Source organism: Vipera ursinii (genome assembly GCF_947247035.1).
Source record: "Vipera ursinii genome assembly, chromosome: Z".
NCBI classification, from domain to species: Eukaryota; Metazoa; Chordata; class Lepidosauria; order Squamata; family Viperidae; genus Vipera; species Vipera ursinii.
The window spans coordinates 118,762,544-118,780,448 of record NC_139517.1 but is presented as its reverse complement, the minus strand read 5'-3'; the positions used below and the strand labels follow the sequence as shown (position 1 = coordinate 118,780,448).

Here is a 17,905-nt window from a genome sequence, read left to right as displayed (position 1 = left end):
CTCTACATGGAACACTTTGAAACCCTCGCTCTAGAAAAATCCAACCACAAACCCAAACTCTGGCTCAGATACGTAGATGACACCTTCGTAATCTGGCCACATGGCAAAGAAAAACTGGATGACTTCCTCACACACCTCAATAGCCTACACCCCAAAATACAATTCACCATGGAAACAGAAGCTAACAACCAACTTCCCTTCCTTGATGTTTTAGTCTACAAGAAATCCGACGGCTCCCTAGGACACACTATCTACCATAAAAAAAACGCACACAAACCGCTATCTGAATGCACTCTCACACCACCACCCAGCACAGATCAACTCCGTAGCCAAGACACTCATCTCCAGAACAAAACAACTAGCTGACAAACAACACCTAAAAACCGAACTACACAACCTCACTAATGTACTAACAGCCAATGGATTCCAAAGAAACATGATTACCAACTTAATCCGAAGAGAGACACCCACAAAAACCCAAGACAGAGAACAAGAAAAAGGCAAAGCCCTCCTCCCATACTTAAAAGGGACCACAGACAGAATCAGCAAAGTCCTCCAAAAACACAACATCAAAACAGCATTCTACACAGACAGAAAAGTATCCACCATCCTAAGAAACCCCAAGGACATAATTGGGTTAGAAAACCAAGGAGTATATGAAATCCCATGCACCACCTGCCCCACCACATACATCGGACAGACCAACAGAAGAATAAGTGCACGCATTGAAGAGCACAAAAACTCACTCAGAAAGGGAGAACAAACTTCATCCCTGGTCCAACACTTTGAAGCCACGGGACATGAAATTGATTTTAAAAAAACCAAAACTATCGCCAAAATTGAACATTTTAACAACAGAATAATCAGAGAAGCCATTGAGATAGAAAAACGCCCCCACAGCATGAACAAACGAGATGATACCTCTCGCCTACCAGCTATTTGGAAACCTGCCTTGATTGACAGACGAGTCCCAACCACCAAGAATGATACCAGACCCAAACTCATGATAACATCACATGACATCACCACCACACAACTATTCAAAAAGCAAATCCGAACCCACAATGATAAAGAGGCACAACCACAAAACAGAAACCTAACTACAGCTGCAACATCAGCCACTTTAAACCCCTCCAAACCACATAATAAGCAAACTGACACCCACTATAAAAACATGGCACCACCACAAACACGAAGGCAAACAAAAACAGCACAACTCACCAGCTCAGGTCTAAGGCTGGCAGCTGAGACCAGCCCATCCACTCAAAACACACCACCACCCAATCAGAACACCCCCACCATTCAAAACACACTCCCACCCAATCAGAACACACATAATCCCCACCCAATCAGCACACTTCCACTCACAGAACACACCCCCTCTGGCAGTTTAAAAAAGAAAAACAAACAGCCACATACTTCTCCCAGAAGAAGGAAGCAGAAACCACAAGCCTGATGATGACGGATGGGATTTCGTCGAAACGTTGCGCCTACACCTTTAGTTCTACGCGGGGAGAAACCCGAAAAACCAAGGATCCACATACAGGCACCCGCGAAAACCTCAGAGAACAAATATATATATATATATATATATATATATATATATATGTTTTCGTAGATTCTCGCGGGTGTCTGTATGTGTAGATCTAGAGTCTCGGGTTTCTTCCCGCGTTCCTTTCATCTTCAGAAAGTTGTGGCGACGTTTCGACGAAATCCCATCCTTCATCATCAGGAGGAACACTCCGGCCTGATGATGACGGATGGGATTTCGTCGAAACGTCGCCACAACTTTCTGAAGATGAAAGGAACGCGGGAAGAAACCCGAGACTCTAGATCTACATATATATATATATATATATATATATATATATATAAATATAGTCATGCATTAGCATATTAACATGATATATATTAGCATATATACATTATATTTAAATATAAAATTTAAATGCAGCAATTGAATGCAGAACAACAAACACAAGGGGAAAAAAGCACACCGCCCTTCAAAGAAAACTATCCAGACTCACGGCCAACAACCCCCACAACAATGAACAAACCTGGATCAAGAACCTATCCAACTGCCAACTCAAGGGTGAAGAATGAGTCCTATTGAAAGGGCTCAGTTTCAACCACAAAGATGCGCCAAACACAGCAAGCATAGAAAGTGCCTTAAAACCAGTAGACCTCAGTGAAGAAGCCCAACAACAAATATGCCAGACCATCATTCCAATGCTGAAACACAAATGAAAGTCTAGCATCTTTACAAAACAGGATCTAAAGCAATGAAGACCCTCAAAACCAACAGCAACATCATCATCCTAACAACCAATAAAGGCTGAATGATAATCATACTAGACAAGGCTGACTACATACAAAAAGCCAAACAACTCCTACAGGACACAAACACCAACAGATACACCAACACAGACCCAATGACGAAACTGACCAACAAGACCAACAGAACCCTAAAAAAGCTACAGAAACTAAACCAAATCACCAGAGAGGAATACCAGAGGATGAAAGCAACTGATTCAAACATATATATGGTCCCCCAAAAGTGCACAAAGAAAACACCCCACTCAGACTGTCTCACTCCCTGGCACACCCACTTATAATCTCAGAAAAGAAATGTGGAAAATGCCTAAAAACACTTCACCAGCAATTCCCAATACTCCATAAACCAGGGGTCTTCAAACTTGGCCCTTTTATGACTTGTGGACTTCAAATCCCAGAATTCCACAGCTAGGCATGCTGAGGAACACAACATGAATTAAATGAAAGTGACTTAAATAGAAAAGCTACAAATGAAGAAAACTACAATTTAATACAGAAAATATCTGCAAAACCTCACTATAATAAAGAAGACAAAAAGTTGCTTTATCCTTCAGGACTTCAAAACAAATTTGAGGATAAAAAAGAACTAATAAAACGGATTCTCAGGGATGACTCACACCCTGGACGGTATCTCTTTACTCTCCTACCATCCGGTAGGAGATATAGGAATATAGCCAGCCGTACCAACAGGCTGAAAAATAGCTTTTATCCGTGGGCTGTTAGGTTTTTAAATAGGACATAATCTTATGCAGAATTGACTTGGGAGGCCGGTGTGTGGCGTAGTTGGTTCACATGGTGTGGTAGGATGGAGGGTTTGTTGTCACTGTGTGTTGGGGGGAGAGACCACGGGGGGAGGCTCAGCTAATCTCAATGTACACATGTTGTACTTTGACAATAAAGGTTTATTATTTATTTATTTATTTATTTATTTATTTATTTATTTATTTATTATTATTATTAACAAACTGTCAGAAGAATCATTAAAACGTAGGAGACAAAAACCTGATACTTTACTTAATTTGTCTTTTTTGTCCCCATTCACACTTACAAAAATCCGGCAAGCCGAACTTCCTGATTTGGAAAGCGACGTGGCAAAAGAAGATATGCCAGGTCGCTTTCCAAATCAGTAAGTTTGGAGAGGGTCTATTTAAATGAAAAGTTTGTATATTTAAAGGTAATGAATTTTGAGAAAATATGACTGATAAGAGTAGTCTGAATACTGAGGGGAAACTAAGCTTCAATAAGAATCTTGAAAACAGGACGTATAATGATTTAATAAGATGACTTTTATAAATACAATGGAAACAAGCTGATTAAAAACATGTTATACGTTGATATTATTATATGCATAAATACTAAAAATGTTTATATTCAACTTGGTATATACTGAAAATATTAAGAATTATATTTGTTTAATGTAGACAAAAGGAGAATATTACAGGAAGAAGAGAGGATCAGGAAATATATTACCAACATATTGATTAATTGTAGAAATTAATTATCATTTTTAAATATATGAACCCAGGCAACAAACTGTTCATGAAGCACTAAAGATAGTTATTATAAAAAATTAATACAATATATTTTTTTAAAAAACAATAGATCTGAAATTAGCAGTTGACCTAACTTCTAGACAAGACATATCCACCAAGAGGACCACTCACAACAGAAAAGATATGTGAGTTCCTCCAACTATGCCTAACCACCTACTTCAAATTTGACAGTGAGGTTTTTGAACAACTGAAAGGATCACCTATGGTATCCCCCATATCTGGTCATCGTGTAAAAAATCGAAGAAATTGTCCTCCCACAAATAAACCCCAAGCGATGGGTACTTTACATAGATGATATCTTCGTGATAATCAAATGCAACCAAATCGACCAAACCTACCAAAAAATCAACATCTTCACAGACATTTGATTCACGTTAGAAACCAAGAACAACAAAGAACTGCCATTCCTGGATGTCCTTGTAACAAGAATCACCAATAGTCAACTTCTAACATCCGTATACAGAAAGACAACACACAGAGACCAAATCCTCAACTTCCACAGCAACCTCCCCAAATGCCATAAACAAAGCTGTGTCAGAACACTTTTCAGAAGAGCAGAATCCTGCTGCAATGCCACAGGAGCCAAATTAGCAGAAAAGAGACACTTACACAGAGTCTTTGGGAGAAACTGATATCCATGAGGCTTCCTCCTGAGATTCCTACACACAAACAACACAAATGCCCCAAACAACACAGCAACTACTACAAGAACAGCAACGACCAAACGAATCACAATCCCTTACATACAGAACATTTTAGAGATGACAGCAAGACTACTATGCCAACACAACCTCACAGTAGCCCACAAACCAGCCTCAACTCTCAGGGGGACCCTATCAAAACATAAAGAGCCAAAAGAAGAAAATCAAAGATCAGGTAGGTGTCATATACCAAGTCCGGTGCAACAACTGTGAAACGAACTATGTGAGCCAAACAGGAAAAAAGCTATCTACCAGACTGCACAAGCTATCAAAAGACACGACCCATTGTTCCTCATGTCCATCCACAAGGACTCAGAAGGACAGAAGTTCAATCTAATCCGGACCACAGTTATAAACCAAGCAGTCAAGGAGAGAAAGAGAATTCCTCAAGGCCTGGTTCTTCACCAATCAGTGAACAGACACATTGACATCGACCCCACCTACCAACCAGTGAGAGCGAGAGAGCTACTTCAACTGAAATATTCCAAATAAACTGAATACACTTCGAATTGCACTGAAGATGTCCCCCCAATGGAGCCGAAACGTTTGCAACCTAATTACCAAGCCAGGAGATCAAACGAACAGCCCAGCTACCAACCCGAGCTACTAATATTCAAACACATCTTATATATTTGTTTTGATTGAATTCCTCTCAAAATGAAACAAACATTGCCATATAAAAGCTTTGACTGAATACCTTCCTTTGCAATCAATGGAAAGTAACTAAAAAAACACACCTGGAAAGCCCTTGGTTGTTTACTACAGTACTGGGTTTTACATTGTAACTGCAGCCTGGTTTATGATAACAATGAGGAAGATAAATTACATTACTTTTCTTTTGAAGTTGCCAAATAGTAATAATTTCCAATCAAACATTGCCCCAGCCCCTTCAATGTCTTTAATAATATTTGTCAATTACACACTTTACCTATAGACCAGGTAACCCTGTGCGCTCACACAGAGAGGGCCTCCTCAGGGTGCAGTCGGCCAGACAATGTTGGCTGGCGACCCCCAGGGGGAGGGCCTTCTCTGTGGGGGCACCTGCCCTGTGGAATCAGCTTCCCCTGGAGCTCTGGATGACCTCCGGTCGTTTCGTCGTGACCTTAAGACATTTCTTTTCCAACAGGCCAACCTGGACTGATGATAAGGGGTTTTTAATATGGTTTTAAGGTTTTATTGGTTATATAGTTTAATTTTTAATATTTGTATTTTTATTTGTATTTTACTGTTATTAGCTGCCCTGAGTCCTTCGGGAGATAGGGCGGCATATAAGTCCCAATAAACAAACAAACAAATAAATAAAACATGATCCATATTTACACACTGCCCTTTAAGAAAAGATGTGTAAATATCTTGAATGTGTAAATATCTTTCAATGATCCTTGAAAGTTGAATTTTCCAGAGAAACTTTATGCACTTTTTTCAATAGAAAAGGGAAAAATATCATTCTGAGCACATTCACTAAATGTGTTACAAACATAAGCATTTGTGGGGAAGAAGGTCAAGATGGCAGTGACAACTGTGGATCAAACCTGCCACGTTGCGTTTTTTCCCTAACCCTTATTACAACATTGTGTTGGCTACAGTGTCAATTTTTTGCTATGATTAAATTTAATATGAACTTTCTCTTTCCAAAACATTTGTTGTTTGTTGTAGTTGTCTCATCACAATCCAAATTCATTGTTGGTTGTTAGATATCAAGGAGCTAAGGTATTTTGTATATATTTTGGATTTCTGCTTCCATGGCTGCCTTATCATTGAAAAGAAATGAAAAAGATTCTTCACTATTGATCCCAAGCAATAAAGAGTTCTCAAATATATGTCATGAACTCACTGATCACATATCCAATCATAGTTAGCGACATTACATCTTCATGAAGATAAATGGAGGCCATGCAGTTATCTTATTCTTGTGAGATGAAATCAGTGTGTATCCAAGGAAAAAGGCAATATTTCCTATTGCACCATGCTAATAGATTCTTTTCTATTGAGGTAATGCAACACTTCTAATTTCAACTAATTTTAATGACAAACTACTGTATATCTGAGTGCATGGTGCTTCAAAAATTATCTATACTCAAAAATAATGCACTCATTAAAGGTGCATTTGTATATGCATTCTCATCTTGTTCCAAGGTGCATTTTCTCCTTTGCAGTGAGACTCAGAGCAATGCATGATGGTCTGACTTACTTGAGTCTCAAGGCTCAACTGCTAATTTCATAGGCTTCCAGAGAAAATATTGATGGGCAGCAGATGGGCTTAGATGAAGGGGTCTATGATAAATGATATCATAACATTCCATATTGGATTTTCCACATTTCAATTTTACTGCCTTCCAAGCTGAGCTACCTTTGCCTCCCTTGCTACTCCTGCTTCTTCTCCATCTCTCTCTCGTGTTCATGCTCAAGAGTTTGTGTCCTTCACCTGGACTCAGGATGAGCATCTGACTTTCTTGAATCCTTCAGATACCAGAATCCCATTGTTCTTTGTCCCTGATCTTCCTAGGAGGACCAGTCAGATTTGACAGGACCTCAGAAAAGGAAGAGAAATAAAAACGTGAACTATATAAATTTTAATATTTAAGCTTTAAACAGATGTTTGCTATTTAAAGCACCTTCTTTAAAAACACCCAAAATATATCTGAATATACGTGAATTAACCATAGAATAAGCACATTTTTCATGAATAAATTTGGCAAATTCATTTACAATCCCAACCTAAGCCACCTTTTCAGGAGGAAGAAAAATGACAAACTAATTGACTGCCTTTGGAGGACAGAGTTCTCATTTCTCAAGCTCTGTTCCATTTTAATTTTTTCTAAGGTCATGGTTTTTCATGTTTTTAACAGAAGTCAGTTTTCCTTTTTTATCTGTAATTAAATCCACAAGTTGTTATTCTCTGAAGGTTTTTGCAAATTGTGACTTGATGTTGTAGAGAAAGTGGCTTTAAAAAGTTGCCAGTATCAGTTAAGTTTAAAAATCTCATTTATTCATTAATTTGCTTTTGAGTTTAGAATCACTATATTTAAATATAGAACATTTTGGCACATGCCTGATACCCAAGCTATATTCCTCTATACAGCAGGTATGAACGAGTCAGATTTTCAACTAGGCACTTTACTGAGTTTAACTTAAGGGAAATTCAGGGCAGTAATACCAGCTTTTCTGTTGACTCAACATAGCAAATTTCCTCTATGGCAGTTTAATGTGTTTTTTTTTTATTTTAAAAAATTGAAATATATACTGATGGGTTATTCAGAGATAAATCTCTATTTAGTTGAACAAGGTGGCCATAGGAAATGTTTAATAAGAAGTGTTTTCTTTGCAGGAAACACTGCAGAGAAAATGTCATATCTGTTGAGATACCTGCCTGTCTGACAACATTGCTGTGAAAAGAAAGGACAAGTCAACACATGCACCTGATGGGGGTCAAAAAAGGCAATATGGTGCAACTGAAGCCCTATTCCTTTTGATACATGGACTAATTAGTGCAGCAATGTAACAAAGACAGCTTTCTCACTTTAAGGAAATGGTATTAGGGCCAAGTCACAATTGATGGCCAATCGACAAACTAAGAAGAATAAAATCAGGTTACTTCTGGATGGTTGAGAATCAGGAAACTACAAGGCCATAGCTCAGGGGTCTTCAAACTCGGCCCTTTTATGACTCATGGACTTCAACTCCCAGAATTCCTCAGCCAGCATGTCTGGCTAAGAAATTCTGGGAGTTGAAGTCCATGAGTCATAAAAGGGCCGAGTTTGAAGACCTCTGCCATAGCTGGACTGGGAAGTTGAAAAAACATACCAGAAAGGGGCAATGACATGCCACTTCCTTATTGTTGTCTAGCAAACTAGACACAGACTCAAGGGAACATCGATTTTTATTTAATAAGAACAAAAATGATATCTAAAAGATGATGCTGTAGATGAAGTAATCAAATGAATCAATAACCTTCATTTAAGGGAGCAATCAGTTAAAATATACTTCAAGAGTTATTTCAGAATTTCCCCACACATCCTTATTTACTGTGGTATTGATTACAAAGGAGAGGAAAAAATAACAGGAAAAGCATCACTGATGTACAATGTAAGAGAGAAAAGAGCAGAGTCAGTTCAATATTCTGTTTGCAATCTCAGGATTTTTAACAACTTCAGCACCAACCTGTATACCAATCTTTGCCCTAATGAAAATTGGGACCCTCACTTATAATCCATGTGAATTTGCCTTATTGTATGGCACTATCATGTTGGGTACAAAATAAGATGTTTACTAGCAAAAGAGCTGTCATGTGCCTTTCCTAATGTTTCCCACAGAAGTATTCGTTTCAAAACGCAAATATTGCAGTTTTGCCATATTCCGAGACCAGCATGGATTACTATCATTCCTACCATTGCCAACACCTTTTTCTTATAACATCTTTTTAAGCAGTGGCCACTACATATATTGTTAAACATTTTCCGCTTCTTTTAATTCTCATTCTCTCCATAAAATAAATTATTTGGGAAAACTGAGTTATATTTTATGCCAGCTTCACCTTTTGTAGTTTACAATGGTAATGAGGCAGGTGTTACAAGTATGCAAACTTATTTAAATTTAAAAGAAAATGCCATAAACTGCCTTTAATGAATGCTAAAGTGTCATCACACACAACTCCTATTGATCTAACTATGCCATGAGAGGAGAAGCATTACAATCTTCACAAACCCTAAGGCAGCCTTAGTTGTTTATTTCAGAGAGAGAGAGACAGAGAGAGACAGAGACAGAGAGAGAGAGAGACAGACAGACCAAGAGAGAGAGAAGGCAAAATACAATTCATTTTATTAAAGTTTTGAAAATACATTAAAAAAATAAATATCAGCACTGGGTAGAGGAATATTTTTTTCATCTTGGTCTGCCTTTCAATTACCATGCTAAAAACCTAGAATATTTTATTGTATGACAGATTATCCCTCTTTCATCAGAAATGTTCTGGACAACTAATCAATTCACTTAACACCGGAAAAGCTTCATCATAGAAAATATCTAGTGAGATTTTGCTCCTTATAAGAATATGTGGCATTAAAAAAAATCACCTGCAAATTTTTTCAACAAAATTCCATTTCAATTGATCACTTGATATGCCACCAGTAGATAATTTCAGAAGTTGTGGTTTTCAAATAAGGTATGTGCTCCACCTCAGTACTTTGGGTCAAAGGGATACTTTCACTTACATTGCAGCAGCTTGCCACTCTTGTGATGATATGTACAGTTCTAAGTAAAAGAATGATGGAAATTCCATATATGCCCCTCTACCTATCATAGACTTTCGAAATCATATATTTAAAAACAAGTACCATCAGTAGCTGTTAATGGAAGAATCTACATTGCCACTCAAGTTACAGGCCTTGCTAGGATTCATTCCCTTTGAATGTTGGGTTCAAAAACAGAGATTGTAAGAAAGTCATTTATACATGGCAGAGAAATAAATCTGTTATCTTTTCTCTTGAAGGTAGTGAATGGAAGTGTAAAAATAAGAGCTGAGAATTAAGTCAACAAAAAGTGGGTTGGTAACAGTAAAAGCAGAGTAGATGACCTCCAGGGTCCCTTCCAATTCTGTTATTCTGTATTCTGCACTCATACTTCATTTAAAAGCAGTTTTTTAAAGGTTTTTTTAAGATATATTTTCCATGTACTGTTCTAAATATAAATTATGTAGCTTACCAAAAAATAAACAGAGAATAAGGACCAAGTATATTATTTATCAATAATCCACTAATTATAGAATATGCAACTGATATCCTTCTCTATCATATATCCAAATGAAACAGCTACATAATTCAGGACAATATTCCTGTTTGTGACACTACTGTTGTCAATGCAAGTAATGAAAACTTTACTACCTGAATATTTTTCAGCTGAGCAGATTAGCATAAATCTTATATGCTGACAGTTATGACCTTCTCTCTAGCAAACACTTGTCAAAATTAATTACTTAGATGTTGGGAAGGAGTAATGGTGAGCTTTTGCCTACTTTACTTGTAAGTGATCTAAAACAAGTAGAAAGCTCTGGCAAGAGTTACACTCCCTTGGTTGGATCTAGTATACAAAACTGTTTTGTCAATCTGTACAGCATTTAAACATCATAACTCCATGATCTCTTGCCAGTCAAATCCATCCTTATTAAAGAAGAAAGATTTATAAGACTAATTGGATGAGTATTCCATTTCTGTGACTGCTGTCACCTCATATTTATGGTATTGAGTTATAAAAGAAAACAAGCTTTGAGCAAAATATGTAATTACCGTATACTGTACCATACACTGCTGTATCCTACTAATGGCAAACCAAAAATGTTTATTTTGCAGATTTTCCTCCTTGTTCAGTTTCATGAAAAGCCACTTTGCTAATGCATTAACTTCAGTTTGGCTGACGATATGTAGTTATTTTTATAAGAATGAGGTGGGCATATTAGTTATCAGATCACCAGGCTTAGATCCTTATTGCTGCGTTTTGCAAAAGATTCTAAAGTGGCTATGTGAGCTTAGCCTTCTGGCATTTCTGTTTGAAAAGAGTCATTGATACTTCTTTCTGCAGAAATATTGCTTCAAACATTGCACGTAGGTATAGGTTGGATCTCTCTTTGATAAGTTTCCACCCGTTGCTCCTTGTCTTGCCTTCAGGTGCTTTGGAGCCCCTCAGATATTGGAACACTGTTATCATGTCACCTCCTTCTCTTCATTAGACTAGACATACCCAGTTCCCACAGCCATTCTTCATTAGTTTTAGCCTCCAGGCCTCTAATCATCTTTGCTGCTCTTCTCTGCACTCTTTCTGGACTAGAGTCTCAACATCTTTTCTGTATCATGGCAACCATATTAATGGCTTTCTGCTATGTTATATATAACCACAAGTAAATATATAGAACACTCCCAGAGTGACCATAATCTCTTTGGGACAGTGTGTTAATTCATAGTTGAAAGAACTTGTCCAGAATTGTTTACAGTACATGGGATGTACATTACACTACTAGTCACTGTTAAAACATACATAGAAATGCAAAATGAAGTACATAGGAAGAGAGCAAAAAATGTTCTGAATGGCTTACATGTACCCATATTCTTGGCAGTGCTAACCCAAGCTCAAATAAGTAACAGCTTGCCTGCAGTATGTCCTTTCACTAATGACAGTGAAGATAAACATAGGGAAATGTTACTGTGTGCCACTTACGTAATGAGCCCAAAGTAAACACCATCACATAAAGAATTAGCATGTTGTCTGTGCATGATTTTCAATCATTTAAAGCTTTAAAGTATGTTTATTTCCATCCTATTTCTTCAAAGATGTGTGCTATCAGGCAAACATCCACATACCTAACGGGTATAAAAGCTGCAATTCGACTAAGCATAAAACAAAGTAAAATAAAATCTGCTGAATTTCATTCTTCCAATGCTCATGTATATAACTATAATTCAATCAATTTAAAAACAGATCTCAACTTCAGCTGATTTAATTTTTTAAAAATATATTTTAAAAATAAAGATGTGATTATATACAGTGTTCTCAAAAACCGGTTTTTTAGTTGTATAAATATTATTCTTTTCTTAGGATTATCCATGGCAACATAGTGAATAATTCTCAAAACTGAATTTGATGTTTCATAAATGTACAAATGCCTGGAAAACTTTGTATTCAGGTTTTACACGCTTCCAAAATTAACTCAGAACCATGATGGCACAGTGGTTAGAATGTAGTATTGCAGGCTAATTCTGCCTACTGGCAGGAGTTCAATCCTGACCAGCTAAAGGTTGACTCAGACTTCCACCCTTCCTAGGTTGGTAAAATGAGGACCCAGATTGTTGGGAGCAATATGCTGACATTTTAAGCAGCTCAAAGAATGTCATAAAGCACTGTGGAGTGGTATAAAAGTCTAAATGCTATTGCTATTCAGAATGCCTTCAGACTTGTGCAAGCAAGGAAACTTACTGCTATGCACTGAAATCTGGTGAACCAGAAATATAAACATTAGTGCTTTAAGAAAATCAATTCATTAATGTTCATATGATTCTTAAAGCAGCAATGTTTTTTTCAGTTGTAAGAGGAGCTGGAAAGATGGTTGACTGTTGTGATTCACTAATATGAAAAGAGAAAATATGAGTATGTTAGGAAATTAATAATTGAACACAAGCTGTACTGATCTGGACCAGTTTAAAGATAAAGTCTTAGCAATCCATTCATAATCTGAATTTCTCACCGCCAAATTACCAATAATTTACTCAATAATTAACTTTAAAAAGCTCTATTATGTTGAAATGGGCACTTCTAAATTATTTTTAACTGTTTTAATTGATTTTAATGGTAGAATTCTTGATTTGTTTGTTTTTTCTTTTAATTGTGTGAGCCTCCCAAAATCACATGAAGTGAGACAGCTACATAAATAAATAAATTTGCATTACAGCAGATAAAGATACTATGATAAAGGTAAAACTCAGTATTTAGTACATTGGGAGGCTTTATATAATTAACATTTTAATTCAGGATGATAAAAACTACAGAAAATGTCTTATATAATTAACATTTTAATTCAGGATGATAAAAAACTACAGAAAATGTAAGTAAAATATAACATATTTTTTTGTAATTATCTTCATGTATTGCCACTTTCATTATTGACTACAGCTGTTTTAATAAGTTTATTGTTTCTTTGAAAACATCATCTTTGGAAGAAGATATACCCCAAGGTGATATGTGTTTCAATTTAATATAATTTGTAGATAGGTAATTTAAAATGGAAGGATAAGATTCCCAAATGTAATTGCTATATGCACAAGCTATTATGCAAACTATAATTGCACATAGAATAATATATCTACAAGATCTATAGGACTGTCCCACAGAGAGAAAATTTGTCTTATTGACAATAGTTATCTACATTTAGGTCAGCTTAAAGGGGAACCAAAGAAAATAAGTGACACAACCTTTAATAAATGCATATTGTTGTTTTATGTTAAGTACAGCAGTGCTTCCAATATTGTTGATAATCAATTTCTAGAGGAGACAGGAAAACCTTAGAAGATTTCCAAGATCTTGGAACTAGGTTACAAGGGTCTTTGTCAAGCTAGAAAATATTTTCCTGGCTAAGCAAGACAAGTGGTCAATATAATATCGGTAAGTTCAATTCCACACATAATTTCTAATTAACAACAACTTAATTTGGAGTCAGCAAATATCTGGAAAAAGATAGATTTAGGGTTTAGTGTATTTTTCTCTTAGTGTCATTCTCCATTTTTATGGCAAATTTTGCAAATGTCATAACATAAACAATTTCCATATTTATAGAATTTTGACATTTCTTATGATTACAAGATTAAAAATGTTTTCTGAGCCTTTCCTCTATCATACATTTACAAAAATGGCCTTGATGGATCTGTTAAATTGTCAGGATTTATACCTGGCTATCTACTAGCAATCAAATACAGTATGAAAATCCATTAGATTGTTTGTTGCAATGTTTTCAGTAGTAAACACAATACTCTTTTCTTAAGCAAGAAATCCACCCATGAACCTTGCTGTACACGGTTCACATTTCAATGGCTTTTCAGGAGATTTGCACAAATTTTACATACTAACTAAGAATATCCATACAGTATGATCAAAATAGAGAGTCAGAATGATATAGCAGTGAAGACGCTGACATACAAACCAGGAGACTAAATTCTAATCCCACCTTGGGCATGAAAGTCAACTCACTGACTTTGGGCTACTCACTCTCTTTCAGCCCAAACCACTTCACAATATTGTTGTTGTGGGAAAAACAGGAGCAGGAGAATTAGTTATGTTTGCCATTTTGAACTGATATATAAATATAAACAAATAGATAAAATAATCTAATAATAAAAATAATAAAAAATGGCTGTCATAGTACAACTGAAGTTCCACATTTTTTATGTGATAGACATATAAAAATAAATATTCTTGATTAGTTGTATGTATTTCAACTTGACATTTTCCCTTAATCATGCCCCATAGACATATCTGTTAAATACAGCTCGTAAAATAGACTTTTAAATATCTCTTGTTTTAATCTTTCTATACCAAATAATAGTAACAATTGTTGTTTTACTGCTGCAAAGATAACCTATAGATATGTTTGGTTTGCAAGTTGTATATTGGCTATATTTCATCATTCTACATAAAATCTGGTATCTGGAAAGACAATTTTTTCATATAGTCTGAAAAATACTTATGCTGGGCTATCCTTTAACATTCTAATGTTAATGTTCAAGATTCGATGAGATAATTCCTTCTGTTTCTTGACCCATCATACATACATAACTAGCAAATGAGTTTTGGAAAAATTGCAGCAAAAAACTGGCAATGGCAAAATCCAGTAGAAATAAAGTTTCTATAAGCTATAATGTTATTTTCGTTCATATCATTTTGATTATTTTAGGCAGTTTCATTCTATGGCCAAGAGGCTGTTATGGAGGCACATGAGGCAGCCATAAGAAATAGAAGATGTCTGAACTACAAAAATATCAAGAGAAAGACTAAAAACATTGACTGCCCTTTTGTAGGTGTACAGAAACAAATTACAGCAGACTTCAGAAATACAAACGAGAAAACAACATCTAGATCAGCATGTGATAATTTAATGTAATATAGTTATGCTATTCCTTATAAGCTAAAACCCAGAGAAGATACAGCATTGAACAACTAATTAATGTATGCCAGTAGAAGCCAATAAAAAGCACAGACCATCTCAATATAGTCAAGTAGAATTCCAAGCATGATTTTGTTAAGAAAACAATTTACAATTAAGACTAGATTCCAGAATGTCTGTAATCAAATCTAGAGTGCTTTGCTGTACCTCTTTTCAAGAAGGAGATTTAGTTGTCAGTTTGTAGTACTTACCACATGTAGGTCATGGGAAATTGTTAATTTGACAGCAAAAACACGGTTATGGCCTCTATACTCCAGAAATAAAAACTTAATTGTAACCATTCTTCTTCTGTGCTATGCAATTATACAAGTTGGAGGTCACCAAGATCAAATATTCATTAAAGAGTAGATTTTTTTTCTTCATATACAACATTATGAGTTCTCTTTCACTATTATATCCAAGACTCCCTCTCCATTTAATTCAGTTCTTTCACAAACAAGGAAATGTCCAGCATTTCTATCTGAATGAGAGGTGTTACACTTAAGATGTTCTATTTCAGCTACCACCACCTCTTCAAAAGCCTATTCATTAAACATCAATCTTCTGATAAGAAGAATTTTCTTGTTACCGTGACTGTCTTTCTAATTTAAATGACAGGTGGAAAATGGTTGCATTCAAAAATAAGGATTCTTACCTGCTATTCTGACAACATCAGCAGTGGTGATACCGAGAGAATTTGGGTGCACTTTAAAGGTCACAGCTGGCCCCAACATGCTACAAAAAGGGAGTTAAAACAAGCAATTGGTAACCAAGAAAAATAATATATATATATCTGTCCAAAGATAACCATGCCCTTTTACTTTCCTTTTTTAGATACAGAACTAAAAAGTGTAAATCATTTTTAACACTCTCACTAAAATTAGGGTGCATAACTTCATTACAAATGAAAAGAAACTAGAATTTTTGTTGTGTATTAAGGTTTTAAGAAACTCCTAAGCATTTAATTTAATTTAATTTAATTTAATTTAATTTAATTTATTAATATTTCTATACCGCCCTTCTCCCGAAGGACTCAGGGCGGTGTACAGGGCAAGAATAAAACACAGAAATTACAAAAGATAAAAAGTGATTAAACACATGCCCAATTAAAAATACAATTAATACATACTAAAAACCCCAATAAGAATAGTAAAAACCCCACCAATTCCCCCTCAGGCCAGGCCGGCTTGCTCGAACAAGTATGTTTTCAGATCGCGGCGAAAGGAGTGAAGATCGGGCGCCGTCCGGAGCTCAACCGGTAACTGGTTCCATAGCTCCGGGGCACCCACAGAGAAGGATCTCCCCCTGGGGGCCACCAGTCGACATTCTCTGACCGGTGGCACCCTGAGGAGGCCCTCTCTGTGGGAACGCACAGGGCGGAGGGAAGTAGACGCCGGCAGCAGGTGTTCCCTGAGGTACTCCGGACCCCTGCCATGTAGGGCTTTAAACACCATTACTAGTACCTTGAATCTCACCCGGAAGACAACTGGTAACCAATGCAGCTCACGGAGCAGAGGTGTGACATGGGAGTATCGGGAGACTCCCAACACAACTCTCGCGGCTGCATTCTGTACCAGTTGGAGCCTCCGGGTGGTCCTCAAGGGAAGCCCCATGTAGAGAGCGTTGCAGTAGTCTAGACGAGAGGTCACGAGCACATGAGTGACCGTGCATAAATCATCCCGGCTTAGATAGGGCCGCAACTGGCGCACCAGGCGAACCTGGGCGAAAGCCCCCCTAGTCACAGCCACCATGTGATCTTCCAAGGTGAGCCGTGAATCTAGGAGGACTCCCAAGTTGCGAGCCCTATCTACGGGGGGTAATAATTCACCCCCATAGAAAGAGATGGAATATCCGAATAGATCCGGGATGAAGTTATGCAAAGCCACTCGGTCTTGTCGGGGTTGAGTTGAAGTCTGTTCCTCCCCATCCAGACCCGAACCACCTCCAGGCAATGGGACATCACGTTGAGGGCATCACTGGGGTGGTTTGGGGTCGAAAGAAAAAGCTGGGTATCATCAGCATACTGATGATACCCAACTCCAAAGCCACGAATGATCTCACCCAGCGGTTTCATGTAGATGTTGAACAGGAGAGGCGAGAGGACCGACCCCTGAGGAACTCCACAAATGAGAGACCTCGCGGTCGACCTCTGCCCTCCTGTCAACACTGACTGCGAGCGTCCCTGGAGATAGGAGGAGAACCACTGTAAGACCGTGCCTCCCACTCCCAATCCCCTGAGACGCTGCAGCAGGATACCATGGTCGATGGTATCGAAAGCCGCTGAGAGGTCTAATAGGACTAGAACAGAGGAATGACCCCTGTCCCGAGCCCTCCAGAGATCATTCACCAGCGCGACCAATGCCGTCTCCGTGCTGTGCCCGGGCCTGAAACCCGATTGGTACGGGTCTAGATAATCCGCTTCATCCAGGACCAGAGGGAGCTGATGCGCCACCACACTCTCAACAACCTTCGCAAGAAAGCAAAGGTTGGAGACCGGACGAAAGTTGTTCAATACAGCTGGGTCCAAGGCAGGCTTCTTGAGGAGAGGCCTCACCACCACCTCTTTCAAGACGGCAGGGAAGGTACCCTCACTCAAAGAAGCTGATATAACTGCTTGGAACCAGCTGCGTGTCCTCTCC

At 37.5% G+C, this 17,905-nt stretch overlaps 1 protein-coding gene across 1 annotated transcript in view; it reads right to left on the bottom strand.

Annotated features, from left to right (window-relative positions):
* The window catches only part of PTPRN2 (protein tyrosine phosphatase receptor type N2), a gene marked incomplete at its 3' end in the record, with an annotated part of 756,267 nt that overhangs the window by 448,752 nt on the left and 289,610 nt on the right, over positions 1-17,905 (bottom strand). Inside the window, exon 11 of the mRNA XM_083376709.1 lies at positions 15,922-16,001. Coding sequence (XP_083232835.1) covers positions 15,922-16,001 — 80 coding nt within the window. The remainder of the gene's footprint in view (positions 1-15,921; positions 16,002-17,905) is intronic.